Genomic DNA, 19497 nt, shown 5'->3' with positions numbered 1-19497 from the left:
TCAGGTTAAACCTTTTTCACCCACCAGAGGGCAGTAGAGACAGTATTGGACAGTACTCTGCTAATGATGCAATGGACTTGAGTTTTTTCTGATAATTATGACTAATGTACACGTATTTTTTTGTTGTTGTTGTTGAAAGGTGAATCCCGCGTATATGTTCACGGCTGCACTAGACCCATCAACATTTAAGATCTGAAAAAAGACAATGCAAGTGAGTACTGTACCGTCTTTCTCCCGGGGCATGCGCGCGCACACAAAATAAATAGTGTGAACACCAGGAGCAAAGCATTCTTCCTACTCTTTGCCTATTTATTTTAAAGGGTGGGGTCACGTTGTATAAACTTGGAATAATACTTTCTACTTACACAGTTTATCCATGCGTGACTGAACAAATCTGATGTCAATTATTTGATGCTTATAACTAACTGGTTGTAGGAGGGATTTACGTTTAAATTAGGAAGCGACAACAATTGCGTGTATATTCCTACCGAGGTGCCTTAAAGAAATGCTCGCTTTATTTTTAACGCGTCTTTTGTGGTTTGACAGGCAAAATGTGGAGATCATACTACGCAACGGTGCAATTCTCTCCAAATGCACCAGTTTGCGTCTGAAGCTACGCATTAACATTACCAAGTCGAGAATTCTTGTCGAGTGTTCCCGAAGCATTATAATATGCATTTAGTGAATTTTAAAATATAGCTCCAAACTGCAGACGATCGCTCAAGTGGTTTTTAGCATGGTTTGGTTCAGTCCTGGGACCAGAAAGGAGTCAAGGATGCACATTTCATTCCAGTGGGCGTGTTTTCGTCGAGATAACGGGAATGGTAAAGAGAGGGGAGCAGAACTCATAGCGACTTGTGCAAAACCTACCGCAAAACCACCTCAACCAGGCGGATTTAGCAGTCGCCTTAAATATGAATTTCGCACCTTAAATGAATTACAGCGACAATCTGGATATTCGTACTTTTACTTGAACGATTGCCTGACGCATTGAGGTAAATGTCGGCGGATTAAGTCGGTTTAAAAAAACGCTTTTTAACGGCTTTTTGTTTAAGACGTTGTTTATTACGACATTTATCCGTCAGTTCAAAGACTTAAGGGAGAATGCAGAGTGAAGTGGAGCCGAAAGTCGCCGAGGGTTCGGGCCCAGACAAGCCCGAAATGAGCGCGCCGAGTCACGGAAGCGAAGTACAACCTCATCCCCGGGGCCAGGGGATTAATGCCGTGGCGGTGCTGTGGACTTTTGGGAAGTGCCTGGGAGCTTTGCTACCCGTCTACCTGGCTGGCTACTACCGGGTCAGCACTAGCCTGCTGGTTTGCGGTATGATGGTGTACACGGGATGGAAGCACGCTCGCGAGGCCAAAGAAGAGAGGCTCAGGTCGGCCATGCAACTGCTCGGCGACGAACAGGAGTTCGGCAGCTTGAAAATGTCCAAAATAAAGCGAGATCTTCCTGCGTGGGTAAGACGTGTCCCGCTCACATGTCGGTTTTATTGAATTGCACGACGTACAGTAGCAAAACAAAAACAACGCGCAGAGAAAACACTCAGGGCAGCCGCACAGCATTTGACTTACTGTACAGAATAAAACAGTTTGATACTTTTGACATCACTCTCATAATCAAGCGGGCGATTGCAAGATTTTAGAAGTTTTAAATGATTCATTGACCGACAGTGGAATCCATGCATCTGCCAGTGCATCCTGACAGCATAAGCCCAAAATGGACATGCAGCTTGCCACAAGTTCTTCTGTGAGGCCACACCCAGCTGAGTGAGGTCCTTGTGGATACTTCCCGTGTGGTTTTCCACGATTGTGTTGGCAAACAGACAGAATGCATGAAGCATACTGAGAAATGATCATGTGCACACGAAGGCTTCTCCTCGGCATATATGAAATGCACGATGGCAAAAGTGTTAACTGAGCAGTTCTTTAAGTTACATAACAATGACTTACTCTGTGATAAATATAACATTTCTTGACAGTATTTTTATTCAGTTGACTTTGTATTAAGAAACACGAAGGTATTAAACGTGATTAATAGAAGCGCTGCCGCAACAATGATTACTGGTAACTTGGGAAATAGATCTGCACCAGTCACTATGTTTGGTGCACCGTCATCTGCAGTGTATTTCACTGAGAAACGTTTGTAATACAATTTGCATTTCTAAATTCATCCATCTGTTTTCTATAGCGCCAGGGCGTGGGTTGCAGGTGAGCTGGAGCCTAACCTAGCAAACTATGGACAGGGGTATACGCTGGACTGGTCACCAGTAAATCACAGGGCACAGGCAAACAAATCATTCACACAAGGACAATTTAAAGCAGCGGTCCCCAAACTACGGCCTGCGGGCCGGATACGGCCCGTCAGCACATTTGGCCCGGCCCTCTAACCCTCCTGTTGACCCGTTACTGTGTTAAAAACACCCCCAAAACCCCCTAACTGCAAACAGCGGTGTCTACAAGCCTACTGGAACCTACAAAAGGATTATAAGGAAGGAACTCAAGAACTTTAATAAGAGACTGCTCATATGTGTCAGAGAGATTCTGCTCTGACAACTGAGCTGAACTTTTATCTGTTAAGATTGTGCATGGCACAACAGAAAGTTAATGTTCCATGGCTTTTTTTTCTATGAAGAACTAAGAGAGAGTTATTTAGTTATTATTTATTTCCCGTTTTTTTCTGTGAAGAACTCAGAGAGGGTTATTTAGTTATTTATTTCCCGTTTTTTTCTGTGAAGAACTCAGAGAGGGTTATTTAGGTATTATTTATTTAATTAATAGTGTTATTATTTGTTCCCTGACTTTTTTTCTGTAAAGAACCTGGAAAGGGTTATTTGGTTGTGTGTGGCTTTCTGGAAAACAATAAATTTTTTAAGCTCCCCTATGATCGTCACACATTTTCTGTTACAAACTGACACCGCCCCCCCCCCCCCCCCAATCAGAGAAGGGAAAAGTTATGTGGCCCTCACAGAAAAAAGTTTGGGGACCCCTGATTTAAAGACTTAAGCGACACCTTATATAAAATTCTGCAATTTAAACTTCTTTAAGTCAGTGTTTTGGACTCTTCGATTTGATCTCAGTCAACAATGCAAAGCAATACTTATGTACCTAAACACAATTTAACCAGAGTATGTCCTTTTTTTTTTCTTCACCACAGGTCAACTTTCCAGACGTTGAGAAAGTAGAATGGCTGAATAAGGTAAAAATAGTCTGTTTGTTTGGGGTTTTTTTCATGAAAGCACACACGGGAACAAACGCAGCTGCTGTGCTGAGTGACGCTTCTGCATCGACATGTGACGCTTGCTTATGGCTGCAGCCATGTTGCAGACAGCGAAGGCGACACCCCCTCTGCTGTTGCAGCCACGCGGGCTGTATAGCAAACGCAGCAGCAGTACAGCATTCGTGCCAGTCAACCCACTCAACATTTCCATTTTACTGCGGCCCTGCTCACAGGAAGAGGGGAGGAGCATCCCTCAACATGAAGAAACTCAAAACAGCCGGCTTTGTTCAAACGCTCTCCCTGCCCTCATCTCCACTTTTTGTTGATTATAATGTCATAGAAAAATCACATCAACCAGGCTAATAGGATCACAAGATGTTTGGGGCAGACAAAGTGGAGTTTTGAGTGTGCAACTAGTACATGGAGACCTTCATGTGAGCAGGCATCTGATGACTCATTCTCCACTTATGCCAGTTGTTGCCAACCTTTTACAAAAGTCACACAGACCAACACACAACCCAAACTTGCGCCTGCTTCTCATTCTTTCCCCTGTGGGGACTAGAATGTGTTTTCATGGCAACAGGAGCAGTCACACCATGAGACAACGTTGAGTTGGTCATGTTTGGTTATAAGGAGTCAGCTGCTTTTTTTTTTAACTCAAAAGGGGCACACACGCTCAATTTGCAGAGTGAATACTGACATTTGCTACCTCCTTTTTTGTTGAGCTAGTGTTTTGAACACATGCACTGACTTACCACAACATTAGGACCTCTAAGGAGATTCACTAGCTCTGTTAAGAAGTTACACCTTTACAAATTGTAATGCTCAATTTGGAGAGGCATTCATCAAACGGTGTGTTTATTATTGATGCAAAATCTGCTTTTTGATCATTTACTCATTTAGCTGCAGGACAGTGAAAATATTGGGGGAAAAAGCAATCTTTATGATCCAATGAACCGCATCACCATTGCACTGACACTGTAGCAATGACCAAAAAATAAAAATAAAGTAAATATTGGTATCTTAGGGTGAGTTTTAGATTATTTTTTGTGCATATTTTTATGAATGCACTATAAAAACCTGAAGCTGCATCCTCTGGCTACAAAGCGGAAAGAATTATCGTCGTGATTTCCTGCTTGACACAAATACACTTCCAGATAGCAGTTGAAATCAAATTCTGACACAGGAAAATACATCATAGAATATCTCACAAAAGTGATTACACCCCTTACATTTTTGTCAATATTTGCTATCTTTTTAAAGCATACCACTGAAAAAAATGACAGTTTGCTATAATTTAACATTGTCACTATACATTGCTGTGAAATAGTCTCGGCCCTCTTCCTGCTTTCTGTGTTCTTTGCATATTTATCAATGCAAAGATTTCAGTTCCTCAAGCCAATTTCAATATCACACAGAGACTACCCAAGGAAATACAAAATGCACTTTCTAAATGCCAAATGTGTGTTGTTGTAGGTGCTGCAGCAGGTGTGGCCCTTTGTGGGCCAGTACCTCGAGAAGCTCCTGGTGGAGACCATCGCTCCGTCTATCCGAGCCTCAAGCAGCCACCTCCAGACGCTCAGTTTTACCAAAGTGGACATGGGCGACAAGGTGACGTCTTTTCTTGTTTCTTTTTTTTTTTTTTTTTTTGCTTTGATGCTATGATTTAGACCTGTTGAACTAACGTCAATGCTCTGTTTTCCTGCAGCCCATGAAGGTGGTCGGGATCAAGGCACACACAGAGAATGACAAGCGACAGGTCCTGCTTGATCTCTACATCAGGTAAAATGTTACCTCACGCTCTCGGGCAGTTCTGATCACATATTTTAAAATGCTCCAAAAACAAAATGTGGGTGACATGTTCCTCTTAGCTACGTTGGCAACGTGGAGATCAATGTGGAAGTTAAGAGATACTTCTGCAAAGCTGGAGTAAAGGGAATACAAGTGAGTCATCATCATGAGGAGGATTGTGTGCCACGATTGACGGAATCTCCACGCAGATGTCACATTTCTTTCCCCTTCTGTGTCAACGTAGTTGAACGGGATGATGCGAGTCATTCTGGAGCCTCTGATCGGAGACGTGCCCATTGTGGGTGCGGTCACCATGTTCTTCATCCGCAGACCTGTAGGTTCATCTATCTGCATTCCCCTTTTATTTGTCCTTTTCTTGTTCCACACCCCTCCCCCAAACCCTCTCTTGGGAGTATTGTGGCTTCGTATTGTTCGACTATTGACTCCCATCTTGATTGATTTGCAATATTTGTTTATGTCTCTCATACATTTATTTATGTTGTCCCAGAAACTGGATATCAACTGGACTGGACTGACTAACTTGTTGGATATTCCTGGACTGAAGTGAGTCATGCTCGGCTTTATCTTGTTCTCACAATATTAAAAGTGAGAAATAGCTTCATTTAACCGGGCAAATAAGATGATTACTTTAGTGATGTGTTTTTACTGACAACGGGATATTTAACCCGACCTATTGATGATGATTATTATTAATTATTATTATTTATGAATGCGGCCCAGTGGTTAGCAGGTCGGCCTCATAGTGCACAGGTCGTGGGTTCGATCCAGGCTCCGGCCTTCCTGAGTGGAGTTGGCATGTTCTCCCTGTGCATGTGTGGGTTTTCTCCGGGTACTCCGGTGTCCTCCCACATTCCAAAAACATGCATGGCATTCTGATGGAACACTCCAAATTTTCCCTAGGTGTGAGTGTGAGCGCGGATGGTTGTTCGTCTCTGTGTGCCCTGCGATTGGCTGGCAGCCGGTTCAGGGTGTCCATCGCCTACTGCCCAAAGACAGCTGGGATAGGCTCCAGCACCCCCCGCGACCCTAGTGAGGATCAAGCGGATCAGAAAATGAATGAATGAATATTATTCATGCTCACAGAACCTTTTATGCATCAAATGAGCAAATTCAACTTCACTAATCTTTGGTGTTGTGTTCATTATGCAGGTGATAGAAACCGTTCTATTGTCATTATGCAGCTTTTTACCATATCGTTTTTAATATATTACGGTGACGTTGTTATCATGCCAGTGGAACGCTTCCTCTGTCTTTGTCTTCAGCGTCATGTCCGACAGCATGATCATGGATGCCATCGCTTCCTTCTTGGTGCTGCCCAACCGTCTGGTCGTGCCCCTGGTTCCAAACCTGCACGTGGCGCATCTTCGCTCCCCTTTGCCCAGGGTAACGATGCAGTACACAGCAACTGGTGACCATACATCCCACATCCGTCGTATCAAACGCTCTCCTTATCATCCCAAAGGGTGTGGTGCGCATCCACCTCGTGGAGGCCCAGAATCTCGCCGCAAAGGACAGCTATGTGAAAGGGGTTATGGCGGGCTTGTCAGACCCCTACGCCATATTGCGGGTGGGTCCTCAGATGTTCACATCCCACCACTTTGACAACACAGACTCACCCAAGTGGGGAGAGATGTACGAGGTAAGGAACATCGAGGGCTTACGATTACATCGCAACGTTCACTCACTATCATTCCACCCCGGACACATGTGCCTGACTTTCAATGTTCCATTTTCATTCATTCAGTGTGACCCCACTGCCATTTCCCAACCATTTTGTCTGTATGCATTTCTTTGTACTTGTGTCCGGCGCACCAGGTGATAGTCCATGAAGTGCCTGGTCAGGAACTGGAGGTGGAAGTTTATGACAAAGATCCAGATCAGGATGATTTCCTGGGCAGGTATATGTGTAGCATTCATATTCCTCTGTTGTAATTTGTGTTTGTGTGTTTAGTGTCATGCATTTCAAGCTCTCTGTGATGAGATATTCGCATCTTTGCCCCCCCCCCCCCCCCCCCCCCCCCCACGGATTTGTTTCATTAATGCCCTCATTTATTATTATTTTTTTCTTCCACGTAGGACCAAATTGGATTTGGGTATTGTGAAGAAGTCCATCGCTGTTGATAATGTAAGAAAATGCTGATTTTGGTTTTGTTCTCATTTTGGAATATTTCCTTATTAATAGCATTAAGATGCGAGGCTTGCTAGGTGGTTGTTTGTCAATAAGATGTTACATAACAGAAACCTGACCATTGCCAAATTTCCTGAGACAGTCTTTCCAAATATATTTGACACTGTCAGATGAGTACCTGGAGTAAACTAACAATATGTTTATGATTATTTATTCATGTAATTAAGATAAGATAAGATAAGATAAGATATCCTTTATTCGTCCCACACTGGGGAAATTTACAGCCTCCAGCAGCAAGAATGTATGTAGAAAGAAGAAAGAAGAAAGAGAAAAAAACAACAAACATCTTTCAATTAAATGCAATATGAACACAAAATGGATAAATCGCAGTACTATTTACAATTTTCCTTCACATCATTTAATTATTATTATTATTATGATTGTTATTTTTTATTCATCAGCCTGACAGCAGTCGGTAGGAACGAGCGTCGGTATCTCTCCTTCTTGCAGCGCGGGTGTAACAGTCTCTGGCTGAAGGAGCTACCAAGTGCTGTCAGGGCGGGCTGGAGGGGGTGGGAGGGACTGGCCATCATAGCTTTTACCTTAGTTAGCATCCTTCTGTTGCCCACCTCCTCCAGAGTGTCAAGGGAGCAACCCAGGACAGAACTGGCCTTCCTGACCAGTCGCTCCAGTCTCTTTCTGTCCCGGGCTGAGATGCTGCCTGACCAGCAGACAATGCCATAATGGATGGCCGAGGCCACCACCGAGTTATAGAATTAGCCACATGCTCGTAGTTGTGGTTAAATTCTTCAGTAAACTCTCAGTTCCAAGATTGCAAACTCAACAAAAACAATAACAAACATGTTACATTTATACATCTGCAATAGTTTTGATCATTGTAGGATTATGCAAAGTGGTCTCATTATGTTCTCGTGTCCTCAGTGGTTCCCTTTGAAAGATACTCCTTCAGGTCGGGTCCATCTTAAACTGGAGTGGTTGGCTTTGATGCCTACCACTGATCGACTCGAACAGGTGAGCTCGTTTTGTGCATCGTATGCCGGATGTCTTGTCTTTTTCTTTTCACTGTAATCACAATGTAGCTAAGAAACCGTCCCTGGAACTCTCTCTCATTCCAGATCCTGAAAAGGAACGAGAGCGTGACCAGTAAGACGGCCGACCCGCCCTCTTCCGCCATTTTGGTGGTCTATCTCGACAAGGCCGAGGCGCTTCCAGTGAGTCAACTCGCTCGCACGGCTCACGGTTGCTTCCTGTGTGGTTACGACGTCGCCGCTCTTTGCCATCTGTCGGGGATTCCACACAGTTGTTCCCGTGACCTCTCACCCCGCTCGCAAACACAGACGAGAGTGTGGCTACTTTTAGCCCCTCCTCCCGTGACAAAATGTGTGGAACTCATTGTGGTCTTAATGTAGCCGTTTGCCTCCTTAGATGTGACTCATAGAATGCTTGCTTCCTTGTATACAAGTTGCTGGTGGATTTCCACACTTTTTTCCCCAAATGTTTCATTCATACAAGTCACATGCTCTATTATTTATTCATAAAAAAAACAATATTTCATTTTTGTAGATGAAAAAAGGGAATAAAGAGCCCAACCCCATGGTGCAGTTATCTGTGCAAGACATCACCAGGGAGAGCAAGGTTAACCGAAATCACAATGCCAACTATTATGCTACATTTATTGGCCCTCTGACTCTAACTTCTTCTGTTTGTTATCGTTTGAAGACGTGTTACACAACGGTCGATCCAGAGTGGGAAGAAGCATTTACTTTTTTTATCCAGGATCCACGCAAACAGGATATTGACATCCAGGTAACCTTTCATACGCTGCTTTATCTTCACAGTATTTAGGTTCGCCTGCGCAACCTAATGAGATCGAATGCAAGTGACTTTATATATGTAATAATGCTGTAATAAGCTGTAATAAGCACGGCCAAGCACAGGGCCAATATTTTGATTGATATTTTGTTGTTGTTGTTGTTAATTAGCCTGTTAGCTCAATGTATTGCAAAAAAAAAACATACACACATAACCAATTTCCTTGGAGTTAGTAGAGGGATAGCTTGAATGATACTTTCCGTTTATCTGAAGCCAACCTCCCCTAGCTCTGATTTGGGTTATTGAGCCCACTCCATTCTTTTCAGAATATCTTCAATTTCAAATGATGCATGCATAAGCACTGATTGAAACTGTTCATAATCATTGATGATTGTCTTTCAACTGGGTTGAACCAGGTGAAGGATGTTGACCGTGTGCAGACACTGGGCAGCCTGACCATCCCTCTCTCTCGCTTGCTGTCCACTTCTGGCCTCTCTCTGGACCAGTGGTTCCAGTTGGACAACTCTGGATCAGCCAGTCGCATTTATATTAATGCAGTTCTCAGGGTAAATGAACATCTTGTTAAGTTGGACCGCGATTACGCATCAGAAAGGTCCACGTGAAAGTGTTCTTCCACACATTGTAGATGCTGTGGTTAGATGAAGAACATATTACATCTGATGTGTCATCTCACCTGGAATCTGGAGGCAAACAGTTACCCCAGGAGACCTCTCCTCACTCCAGCTTTGCCACCGAGGTAACGATAGAGCTGGTCCTGGTCCTACGCGCCGATGTCTCACCCCTCATTCTGCTAATTCTTTATCACTTGTTTTTGCAGGGGCTGCTCAGAATCCACCTGCTGGCCGGGCAGAACCTTGTTCCCAAAGACAACATGATGGGGGGCATGGTGAAAGGCAAAAGTGACCCTTATGTCAAGATCAATATCGGCGGGGAAACATTCACAAGCGAAGTCATCAAGGCCAATCTCAACCCCACCTGGAATGAGATGTATGAGGTAAATAAATGCCCGGAATCGGTTGAAGGAACCCTTACATGATCATGATCACACACATTTGATATACAATCAACTATTTTTTTTTCCTTCCTCAGGTGATTTTGACACAGTTGCCCGGTCAGGAGCTAAATCTGGAGGTGTTGGATAAAGACATGGACATGAAGGATGATTTCATGGGAAGGTAGTGCCATCTTATATGTACTGATGAGCATTCAGTGACTAATTAGGGGCGGAAACTAATCTCACTTTGCCCCCCAAATAAAGGCTCAAGATCAATCTCAAGGACATCATTGATTCTCAGTACACTGATCAGGTACAAACGCACACGTATGTTATTTTGCTTGGAAATAGGTATGAGTGCCCTCTAACTGTCCAAGGGTGTACCCCGCTTCCCGCCAGATGTCAGCTGGGATAAGCTATTGGAGTCGCGTGACCCTCATGAAAACCAAATGGATTTGGTTTTAGAAAAATAGTAATAAATAAATAACCCCAAATCGAAATCATGAGAGAATAGCTCACACTGGCCCTTATTTTCAGCACACCCAGTTGCAGCGGTATTAAAATGTGTGTGTGTGTGTTTTCATTCATGAATCAGTGGTACTCTCTCAATGATGTCAAGTCCGGTCGGGTTCACCTGGTACTGGAATGGGTTCCAACGGTTTCAGAAGCAGACCAAGTGGATCAGGTCGGTATTTGAAACAGAAGCAGTGCCGTGGTGAAAATAATAATGATGGCGATTCATTTGCTCTCTTCTGTCTCTTCAGGTCCTTCAGTTCTATTCCAGGCAGTCCTACCAGAACAAGGCGGTTCCGTCCGCGGGTCTTCTGTTTGTCTTCATCGAACAGGCTGATGGCTTACCAGTAAGTTTATGGGACGATGGATCTGTGAAGGAGAACGTAACAGTAGATACACACGTTTAGACACGTCCTCTTGGTTTATTAATACCCATGATTGATAAATCAACAGGTGAAGAAGAGTGGAAAGGAGCCAAAAGTGGGAGCACAGATAGTTCTTGGAGAAATGTCCCGTAAAACTACCGTAAGACACCTCCTCCTCTTTGGGTTGAAAATGCTGTCGAGAGCGCAATAATAACCAATTGAATGACATCCCCGACTAAGTCTTTCATTTCCACTGCAGGTGTGCGATCGCTCTATATCGCCCCAATGGAATGAGGCCTTCTGCTTCTTGGTCCGTGACCCCAGAGAGGATATTCTTCTTGTCAAGGTCAGTCGGACAAACAGTAAATCTTTCCAAAAGTGTTCAACTGCCGCTCAGTGGGCTTAATTGTCATCATCATACGAATCAGTTATAGAATCTTTTTTTTTTTTTTTCAATTTTCATTATCCACAAGTTTATATTTCGTTCTGACTTTTAAAAAAATCTGTTCATTTTAATTGGTTATTAGAGTTAGCCTTCTTTGCTTTTAGTTTTTTTTAAGGCATTTTCATTCTTATTTTATCGCACGAACGTGAACATTAATTAGTTAGTTTGCGTTAAGTATAATAACCTTGGTTTGTTGGCACCGTGGCAGAGTTTAGGAAAGATCTGGTTTTCCATCTAGCAATCACTCAAACCAACCCCCAATTGATTTGCAGCCGTTTTTTGTTCTCTTGGACCTTAAAACTCCTCACTGGCAGTTCCACTGCTGCTCATTACATTGTTCCTCCCTCACCGGAGCTACTCGAACTTGAGTGCTAACATTTATATTTCTCCAGCTCTCCCACAGCTGGACATTGCCCATGGGTTCCTTAGTGGTTCCCATCAAGGAACTGCTGGCCGAGCCTGATCTGGTCCTGGATCAGTGGTTCCATCTGGACGGAGCCTCCCCCGAGAGTCAAATTCTTCTTCGGGCTGAACTTAAGGTAGGAGATATTTTATCCGTATAAGTTCTTCAAATATGACGTCTTTCAAAACTTCCTATTGTTTTTCACGATTGCAGATGCTAATCCCAAGTAAGTGTCCTGGTGCCAGTTTGAAAGAAGCAAAACCCTTTCCCGATCAGCAAAAACGTGAGCCCGTTCTAATCCAAAAGTGAGTCACTCTGCGTATCCAGAAAGTCTCATCACAGATCGAATCAATTTCCTCCGCCTCTGATGCTAAGTGTGTCTTTTTAGGTCAAGTTCAGTGGATCCCCCTATAGAAACTCTCGTGCCGCAAGTGATGATGCACGACGAAGTTGAAGTAAAAACGCCCATCGCTGATGTGAAGAAAGATACCAACGAAGAAGCATCAAGTCCTGCTGCGGTGAAACCTCCTCATACTTCACCAGACGTTAGCTTTGCCAATGAGGTAATGTCATTCATGACATCATGATTTTGTATTTTTTTTAATGGACAAAAGTATTGAGACAAGGAAGTGAAAAACAGACGAAAAATGCTTCCCTTTTTTTTTCCTGGGATAACTTTTCCAAAATGTTTTAGGGGCTAATGAGAATCATCCTCATGGAGGCTCAGGATCTGGTCGCCAAGGACAACCTGATGGGGGGTTTGAAGAAGGGCAAGAGTGACCCCTACGCAAAGATCACCATCGGAGAGACCACATTTAAAAGCAACGTTGTCAAGGAGAATCTCAACCCCGTCTGGAATGAGATGTACCAGGTGCTTAGCATGAGTTGAGATAAAAAAGGTTATCCTAACAGGAGCTTTTGTTTTCTTTTTACATCATGTGGATATATTTTCAGAATATGAAATCAAAAGGGTTCCTTCCTTTTATATGGGACCGGTTCTCTACCCTGTGGGTTCCCACCAGGTGGTGATGCGGCCTCAGGCGGGACAGGACGTCCGCGTGGAGCTGTATGACAAAGACATGGACAAAGATGACTTTTTAGGAAGGTGAGGATGTGATGGAGCAAAAGTCTGCAAGACCCCTCAGCACACTTCATACACTGTCACACACGCGCAATCACTAAATGACTGTCAACAGGTTTAACGTCAGTATGGCAGACATCATTCGCTCCCAGTACACGGACCAGGTGAGTTAGACACCCAGCTTGCTTTTTTGAAGATGTTGAATTCGTTTTCACTCAGTAAACGTTTGCTTATTTTTGCAGTGGTACACTCTGAGTGACGTTAAGTCCGGTCGCGTCCGTCTCATAATTGAGTGGGTTCAAACAGTGTCCCACAATGGCACCCTGGACAAAGTAAGAACATCCCGCCGTGCTCATGCTACACGTGCATATTACTAAATTGTTATTTCCAACATTGTCAGTGGCGATAAAATAAAGCCTTTTTTAAAAACAATTATTTATATATGCCAGGTTTTAACCGATTTTGTCACCTCTGAATCCCCTCCGTGACCCATGACAACTATATTTTGGATACTGTAAAGTCTATGTATTTTTTCAGGTGATGCAGCTGCAGTCCTTGCAATCATTCAAGAACAATTCCGTTCCCTCTGCGGCTCTGCTCTTTGTCTATGTGGACAGAGCACACTCATTGCCTGTGAGTCACCTCTTCACATGACAAAGAGCTTCTCTCCGATAATATATTCTTTTATGGATGCCCAGTCCACAAGTGCCGAACTGCGAGTATACACGGGGGTCCTCTGTATTATAAATAATGGCACCGATGTGAAGAAGATTTTTTTTTTTTTTTGCCATTCCAAAATCGTCATCATTTACTTGACATACAAATACCTGTTCAGAATCTAATTAGATTTTAGTTGTGTTTCAGTGCTGTCAGTTTATTGTTGGCATTAATTTAAATACGTTTTAACAGGATTTTTTTTATCGCGAGATTAATGCGGCACCACGTCACAGCGGGTGTTACGTTGCGCTAAAATAATCAAATGTACTCCCAAGTTTAAATAGCTGCTCCAAGTGAAAAATGTTGTTGTAAAATTGAAAATCGAACTTGTTGTTTCAGTAAATATTTGCATTTTGCACAAGGAAAACTGATCCACGATTCAATGTTGATGAGAGCATTAAAATGGGGAAAAATAGGACGAAAAGAAATCAAAGGAAATTTAGAATAGATAAAAATGTGTGATTAAGTGCGATTAATTATGAGTTAACTATGACATTTATACATTTAGGCGCGATTAAATATTTTAATAATTTGACAGCACTAGTTTTAGTATATTTTTAAAAAATGGGCATGTTGCATCCTTTAAAACATTTACCTCATAAACACTGATGTTTAAAGCAATTTGTTTTCCTTTGCGTCCAGTTTAAGAAAAGTGGCAAGGAGCCAAAGGCTGGGGCTGAGCTTGTTTTTGGTAACACAACCTACAAAACTAAGGTAAGCCAAGTCATGTATTATACTAGTTATCGGTGACACAACTCAGTTTACCACAGTTAGGTTTCACAAAATTTTATGAGACAAATAAAGCAGAATATGCTACCACAAGCAAGTTAATAATAGGGAGTTAATTCATGTGGTTCGCGCCTACTTTAATTGACCGAACTTCTACCCGCGTGAAGGTTTGTGATCGCACAAGGTCCCCTGAGTGGAACGAAGCATTCTCTTTTTTGGTCCGTGACCCTACTGAGGAGATGCTCGTCATCAAGGTAAAAATACTCATTATCTTGAAAGCATACGGTCTCTCGCTAAGTGTACTCTTGTGATATTTTGCCTGTAGTTATCCAGTGCTTGGGACCAGCCGATGGGCTCACTGGTGATTCCTGTTAAAGAGCTGCTGTCAGAACCTCAGCTGGTCCTGGATGAGTGGTTGCCTCTGGATGGAGCCTTGCCCGAAAGTGAGATCCTACTCAGGGCTGAACTGAAGGTGGGCGAATATCATCATTTCTCGATCATATCGGTATCGGTACCATGCGCTGTGCAGGTCACACAATTGTAAACAGAATAATCCAACGTGTTTAGAGGGTCGTTTACTCTAAAATCATACCCAAACTTGTAGCAGTTTCTGCAACACAGAATAATAACTTGTGTCCTTTTTTTAAACATTTTTGCGAACAGATATTCAACCCAAGGATGACTGAATCCCCACAGCCTTGTGGTCTCGCTTCAGTGAAGACAGCCACTGAGAAGGAGGAAGATGCCTCAAGGCCGCCATTAGACGAGTGAGTGTTTTAATTTGCGTTTCGCAGGCTAAAAACAAATGTACACACGTGTGTTTCGTCAGTCCCGCTACAGTAACCAGCCACCAGAATTACCCGGAAGCAGCAGAGGATGAGACAGAATCCTTCACAATTCAGCCCTCTGATGCTGCGGTGAGTCTGAGCACATTGCTGAGGACGCTTTCATTTCACCTTCACACATCACACTTGCGCCTCAGTTGGTAGAGGAGCAAGCAGATGCGGAAGAGCAGCAAACGCCATTAGACCTTCAAGTTCATCCAGAGGACATGGAGATACAGGATGAGTAAGCTTGTAACATCCATCATTTGATTCCTGACCGCACTTTGAACTCGTTTATGGATGTTTTTAACTTTGTGTGTGTGTGCGCAGTGCTGGTCTGGGTGACCAGGGCCACTTCACAGTGTCCGGTTCTCCCGCTGAGCCCTTGAAGCCCAAAGTTGATGTTTCTGCACAGCGCACAATGCCAAGCCAGAGCTTTGGCACTGAGGTGGGTCCGGTGTAGACGATAATTAGCCAGTCAGGCACAGTGATTGTCCTTTTAAATAGTTGTTCAGTTATTTTCTCAAGAAGTATGTTAAAATATAAGCCGAATTTCAAATATTAGGTTCCTTTGAAGTTGCGTGTCTATGTGCTGTTGAAAAATAAGACCGCGTTGACATTTTCGCGACTGCCTTTCCTCATGATGATGAATCAACATCGCGTGGCTTTTTCCAATCACAGTGAATCAACTGGGCCACTTCCAGTTTTCTTGAGCTGCTATTGTGAAACCGCCTTCCGCCCATTGTGTGGATCGTACCTGCATCTTTTCTATGCAAGACAAAAGAAATATTTAAGAGAACTTTGCTTGTTTAAAAATAAAACAGGCAACAACCATAACTGTAATCAAGAAAACTTTTTTTAAGAAAAGAGATTCAGTTATGATCTTCATTCATGCTTTGAGAAGTGTTCTTTAACAATGAGTTTTTAATATTTCTTTTTAATGCATTTACACGAATGTGAACAATCGAACTTCATTGCTTGAATGCACAGCAGTTATTTTGACTCTAAAATAGCAGCTCCTCTTGTTTTATGTTGTCTTGAGAGGGAAGAAATTTCATCTGTGCTATATCACATTTGACAATAAAGTTGTATCCAATTCAATCCAATCCAATAGTCGGGCACATGTCAAAATAAAAAAATCTATCTTGATCTGCAGCTAAAGGAATTTATTTTCACCCGGTGCATCTCTGTTGCATCAACGGAAACTACCCCCAACCCAGGCCCCACCCCTCTGAATCACAATGGCTCCGCCCCTCTTTTTGTCATAGGCCATGCACCAGGAAGTAGTCTTGTAACTAATGAACTGATAGAAATATCGTTTTCATTTCATATTTCTTGGTACTTTTTGTTTTCCTTTTTTTTTTAATTTACAGTGTTTCTGTTTTATAAATCATAGCTAAGACAATGATAATAAACATACCACTAATGTTCAGTTTTGTATATTTGATTGTATACAGTTTAATCATTGGCTGCTGTGGACTTGTTGCAGGGCTTGCTGAGGATTCACCTGCTGGAGGCCCGGAGTCTGATTGCCAAGGACAACCTGATGGGGGGTTTGAAGAAGGGCAAGAGTGACCCCTACGTCAAGATCAACGTCGGAGGGGTTACGTTCAAGAGCCATGTTGTCAAGGAGAATCTCAACCCAACGTGGAACGAAATGTATGAGGTAAATGGGGATCAACTTTGTCACGAAGCCTCTTTAACACTCCGTCTACAGCGTAGACATTTCAAAGTGTCTGAAATTGGTTAAAAGTGACAATAAGGGTTGATGTTAACTCCTTAATTATGAGATTACTTTATATTTCAGTTAACATGAATAGTTTATTAAAAGTGATTAAACCACAAGACATTTTTATGATGCTTCAACTCATGTTTTTGTTCACGTTTTAAATGATTTGGTTGTGTTTCATTCGTTGAGCTTTGCATCGGTGTCATATTAAGCATGCACTTATGTTTTCTGTTTTCCTTCTACAGGTGGTTTTAAGCTGCCACGGTGCGCAGGAAATTCAACTTGAAGCCTTCGATAAAGATTTTGATTCTGACGATTTCCTGGGCAGGTTTGTGTCATGTGTTCTCGTAGCAGTATGAGGCTTTAGAATAAGTAACAGATGAGAATTGATTACATGTATGTTGTCATATCGCTTAGGTTCAGTGTTAAACTCAGCGAGGTTATCGGGTCACAGTACACGGATCAGGTTTGTCAAGTTTTATTTATTTTTTGGTATTTTTTAGCCTATATATTTTTTCCCTCCCTTTCTCTTGCATCTGGAGCTAACGTAACTTGTGTTGCAGTGGTACACTTTGAAGGACGTCAAGTCCGGGCGGCTTCGCTTGATCCTGGAGTGGGTTCCGACAGTGTCGCGTTCCGCCCAACTTCACCAGGTTTGGATTTTATTCGGTACAATGTTGACTGGTGACAATGCGAGTCATTCGCTACTGTAATGCGAATGTAATATTTTATTTAGTCAGTGTTCATATCATTATGTACAATGTAATATGGTAGAAATGTGATTCCTTCCCTGAGTCATTATTATGATTGTGGTTATATTTCAAAGCTGCATTTCAAAATAATGGTGCTGGAGTACCAAATGAAAAATTGATTCCGTGCTAAACTTGTTGCATGTGTTGTGCAGGTACTGCAGCTTCAGTCTCTCCAGTCGTTTAAGAACAAAGCCATCCCCTCTGCTGCTTTGCTCTTTGTCCATTTGGAGCGAGCGCACTCCTTACCCGTAAGTTACCGGTTGGCCTCTCCATGCATTCTGAATGACTCACGAAGCCTTGTCCATCAGTAACATTTGTTGTACATTTTTTTTCCAGCTGAAGAAAAGTGGAAAGGAGCCCAAAGCAGGAGCCGAGCTTGTTCTTGGCGACACGACCTACAAAACGCAGGTGAGACTCGCATAGCGTGATGCAATGTACCCTGAAATGATGAACTCATTCAGTACCAGCCAATTCTGGACCAAGTCTGAAAAGACGTTTAAAATCGTCTTTGGGAGTGAATGAGTTAAATCGCTCCCCAAAAATATACTCACTGTCTTTACTTTTGCATTATTTCTCAAGCTATGTGACCGTAGCACCAATCCTCAGTGGGGTGAGTCATTCTACTTCCTTGTGCGCGACCCTCAACACCAGATGCTCGTACTCAAGGTAAGGCCGGTTCCATCATTTATGTTCATTTGGCATTGACTTAAAATATTACGTTACATTTGCTTTTATATGTTCACGATAAGTCGAAATTCATTTGTTCGCCATGACAGTTCTCTAGCGGCTGGGACCAGCCGATGGGTTCTCTGGTGGTTTGCGTAAGGGAGCTACTGGCACAGCCACAGCTCGTCCTGGATCAGTGGTTTCATCTGGATGGAGCGGCGCCCGACAGCCAGGTCCTGCTGAGGCTTGAACTCAAGGTGGGAATGAAAACAAACGCACAGTCTACTGCAACACAGACAGTGGTGTACTAGCGGCCATCTCCTGTTGCTTGTTTTTACACTTTTAATAGGTTCTGGAGACTAAAATGGTGGAGATGATCACTGGTGGGACTCTGCCTTCTGCGAGATGAAGCAGAGTAACAAAGACGCTGATGACATCACCACTCAAACACGGCACGGCTGCAGCTTGCACTTGATACCTTATCCTCTCCACTTTCATATAATAGAGGCCGCTGTAGCAGGCTCGCCTGCGCCAAAACGCCCCCAGCTTAGAACTCTTTGTGCTAACTTACGCCGTAGCACTCAAAACGCTCATAACACAGCCATCAGGCACTAGGTACGGACTAGAGGAGAGCTTTACTTAAATCGAAGAATAATAAAAATACAGGAGGATTGATGGAAAAATGAAAAAGCTTGAAAACATGTTATGTTGTGCAAAGAGCATATACATTTTGTTGTATCACTTCAAAGCGCCACTCCAGTGTTAGCAACCTGCTATCTGACTTAAAACACAGCACCTTGCTTGCTTGGGTTTGATGTTGCCTCTTCAATATATATATTTTTTATAAGATTGCATTTTTTTCTTGTTTTTGCATCAGTTGAATGGAGTTTGAGTTGTGTATATTTGCAACGACTACACAAGTATTTTTTGTGTGTGTTGGAAGATGGAAAGATGGAAGATTAAAATATATATTGTGCGCCTCATTTCTTTTTTGAGTTTTTGAATTTCAGACTCACTATTGGCCACATTAGGTACACCAGAGACCAGAACAAACACCCAAAAAAGCATCATACAGTTAAACCTCGGTTTTCGTCCATAATCCATTTGGATGGATGGACATTTGTTGTATACTACAACAACGGTAGGTCTATTTATTTTGTTGTTGTTGCAGATTTGGAAAGACATGTAGGAAAAACCCAGTAACTTAATAATATACACGTTTTGAGTACGTAGAATTTTGTGGGGACCACAAAAGCATTAAACGA

General features: G+C 42.8%; 1 protein-coding gene across 1 annotated transcript; it reads left to right on the top strand.

Moving 5' to 3' along the window:
- Positions 1-788: 788 nt before the first annotated feature.
- Positions 789-19215, top strand: esyt1b (extended synaptotagmin-like protein 1b). The gene is made up of 49 exons (XM_052077301.1): positions 789-995; positions 1086-1461; positions 3158-3199; positions 4697-4831; positions 4929-5002; positions 5092-5164; positions 5256-5345; positions 5520-5575; positions 6295-6415; positions 6495-6671; positions 6848-6930; positions 7109-7157; positions 8103-8192; positions 8297-8392; positions 8745-8816; positions 8901-8987; positions 9410-9559; positions 9640-9750; positions 9832-10008; positions 10104-10189; positions 10273-10321; positions 10604-10693; positions 10773-10868; positions 10975-11046; positions 11146-11232; positions 11724-11870; positions 11948-12039; positions 12123-12297; positions 12429-12605; positions 12757-12839; positions 12931-12979; positions 13058-13147; positions 13353-13448; positions 14175-14246; positions 14429-14515; positions 14587-14733; positions 14925-15028; positions 15091-15178; positions 15244-15329; positions 15416-15533; positions 16575-16751; positions 17060-17142; positions 17232-17280; positions 17378-17467; positions 17719-17814; positions 17903-17974; positions 18146-18232; positions 18343-18489; positions 18582-19215. The coding sequence occupies exons 2-49, from the start codon at positions 1105-1107 to the stop codon at positions 18639-18641; spliced, it is 4992 nt and encodes a 1663-aa protein (XP_051933261.1). The 5' UTR covers positions 789-995; positions 1086-1104; the 3' UTR covers positions 18642-19215.
- The last annotated feature ends 282 nt before the right edge of the window (positions 19216-19497 follow it).

The sequence above is a fragment of the Hippocampus zosterae genome, chromosome 9 (assembly GCF_025434085.1).
Source record: "Hippocampus zosterae strain Florida chromosome 9, ASM2543408v3, whole genome shotgun sequence".
In the NCBI taxonomy this organism is placed as follows: Eukaryota; Metazoa; Chordata; class Actinopteri; order Syngnathiformes; family Syngnathidae; genus Hippocampus; species Hippocampus zosterae.
This window is presented reverse-complemented; position numbering and strand designations above follow the sequence as displayed.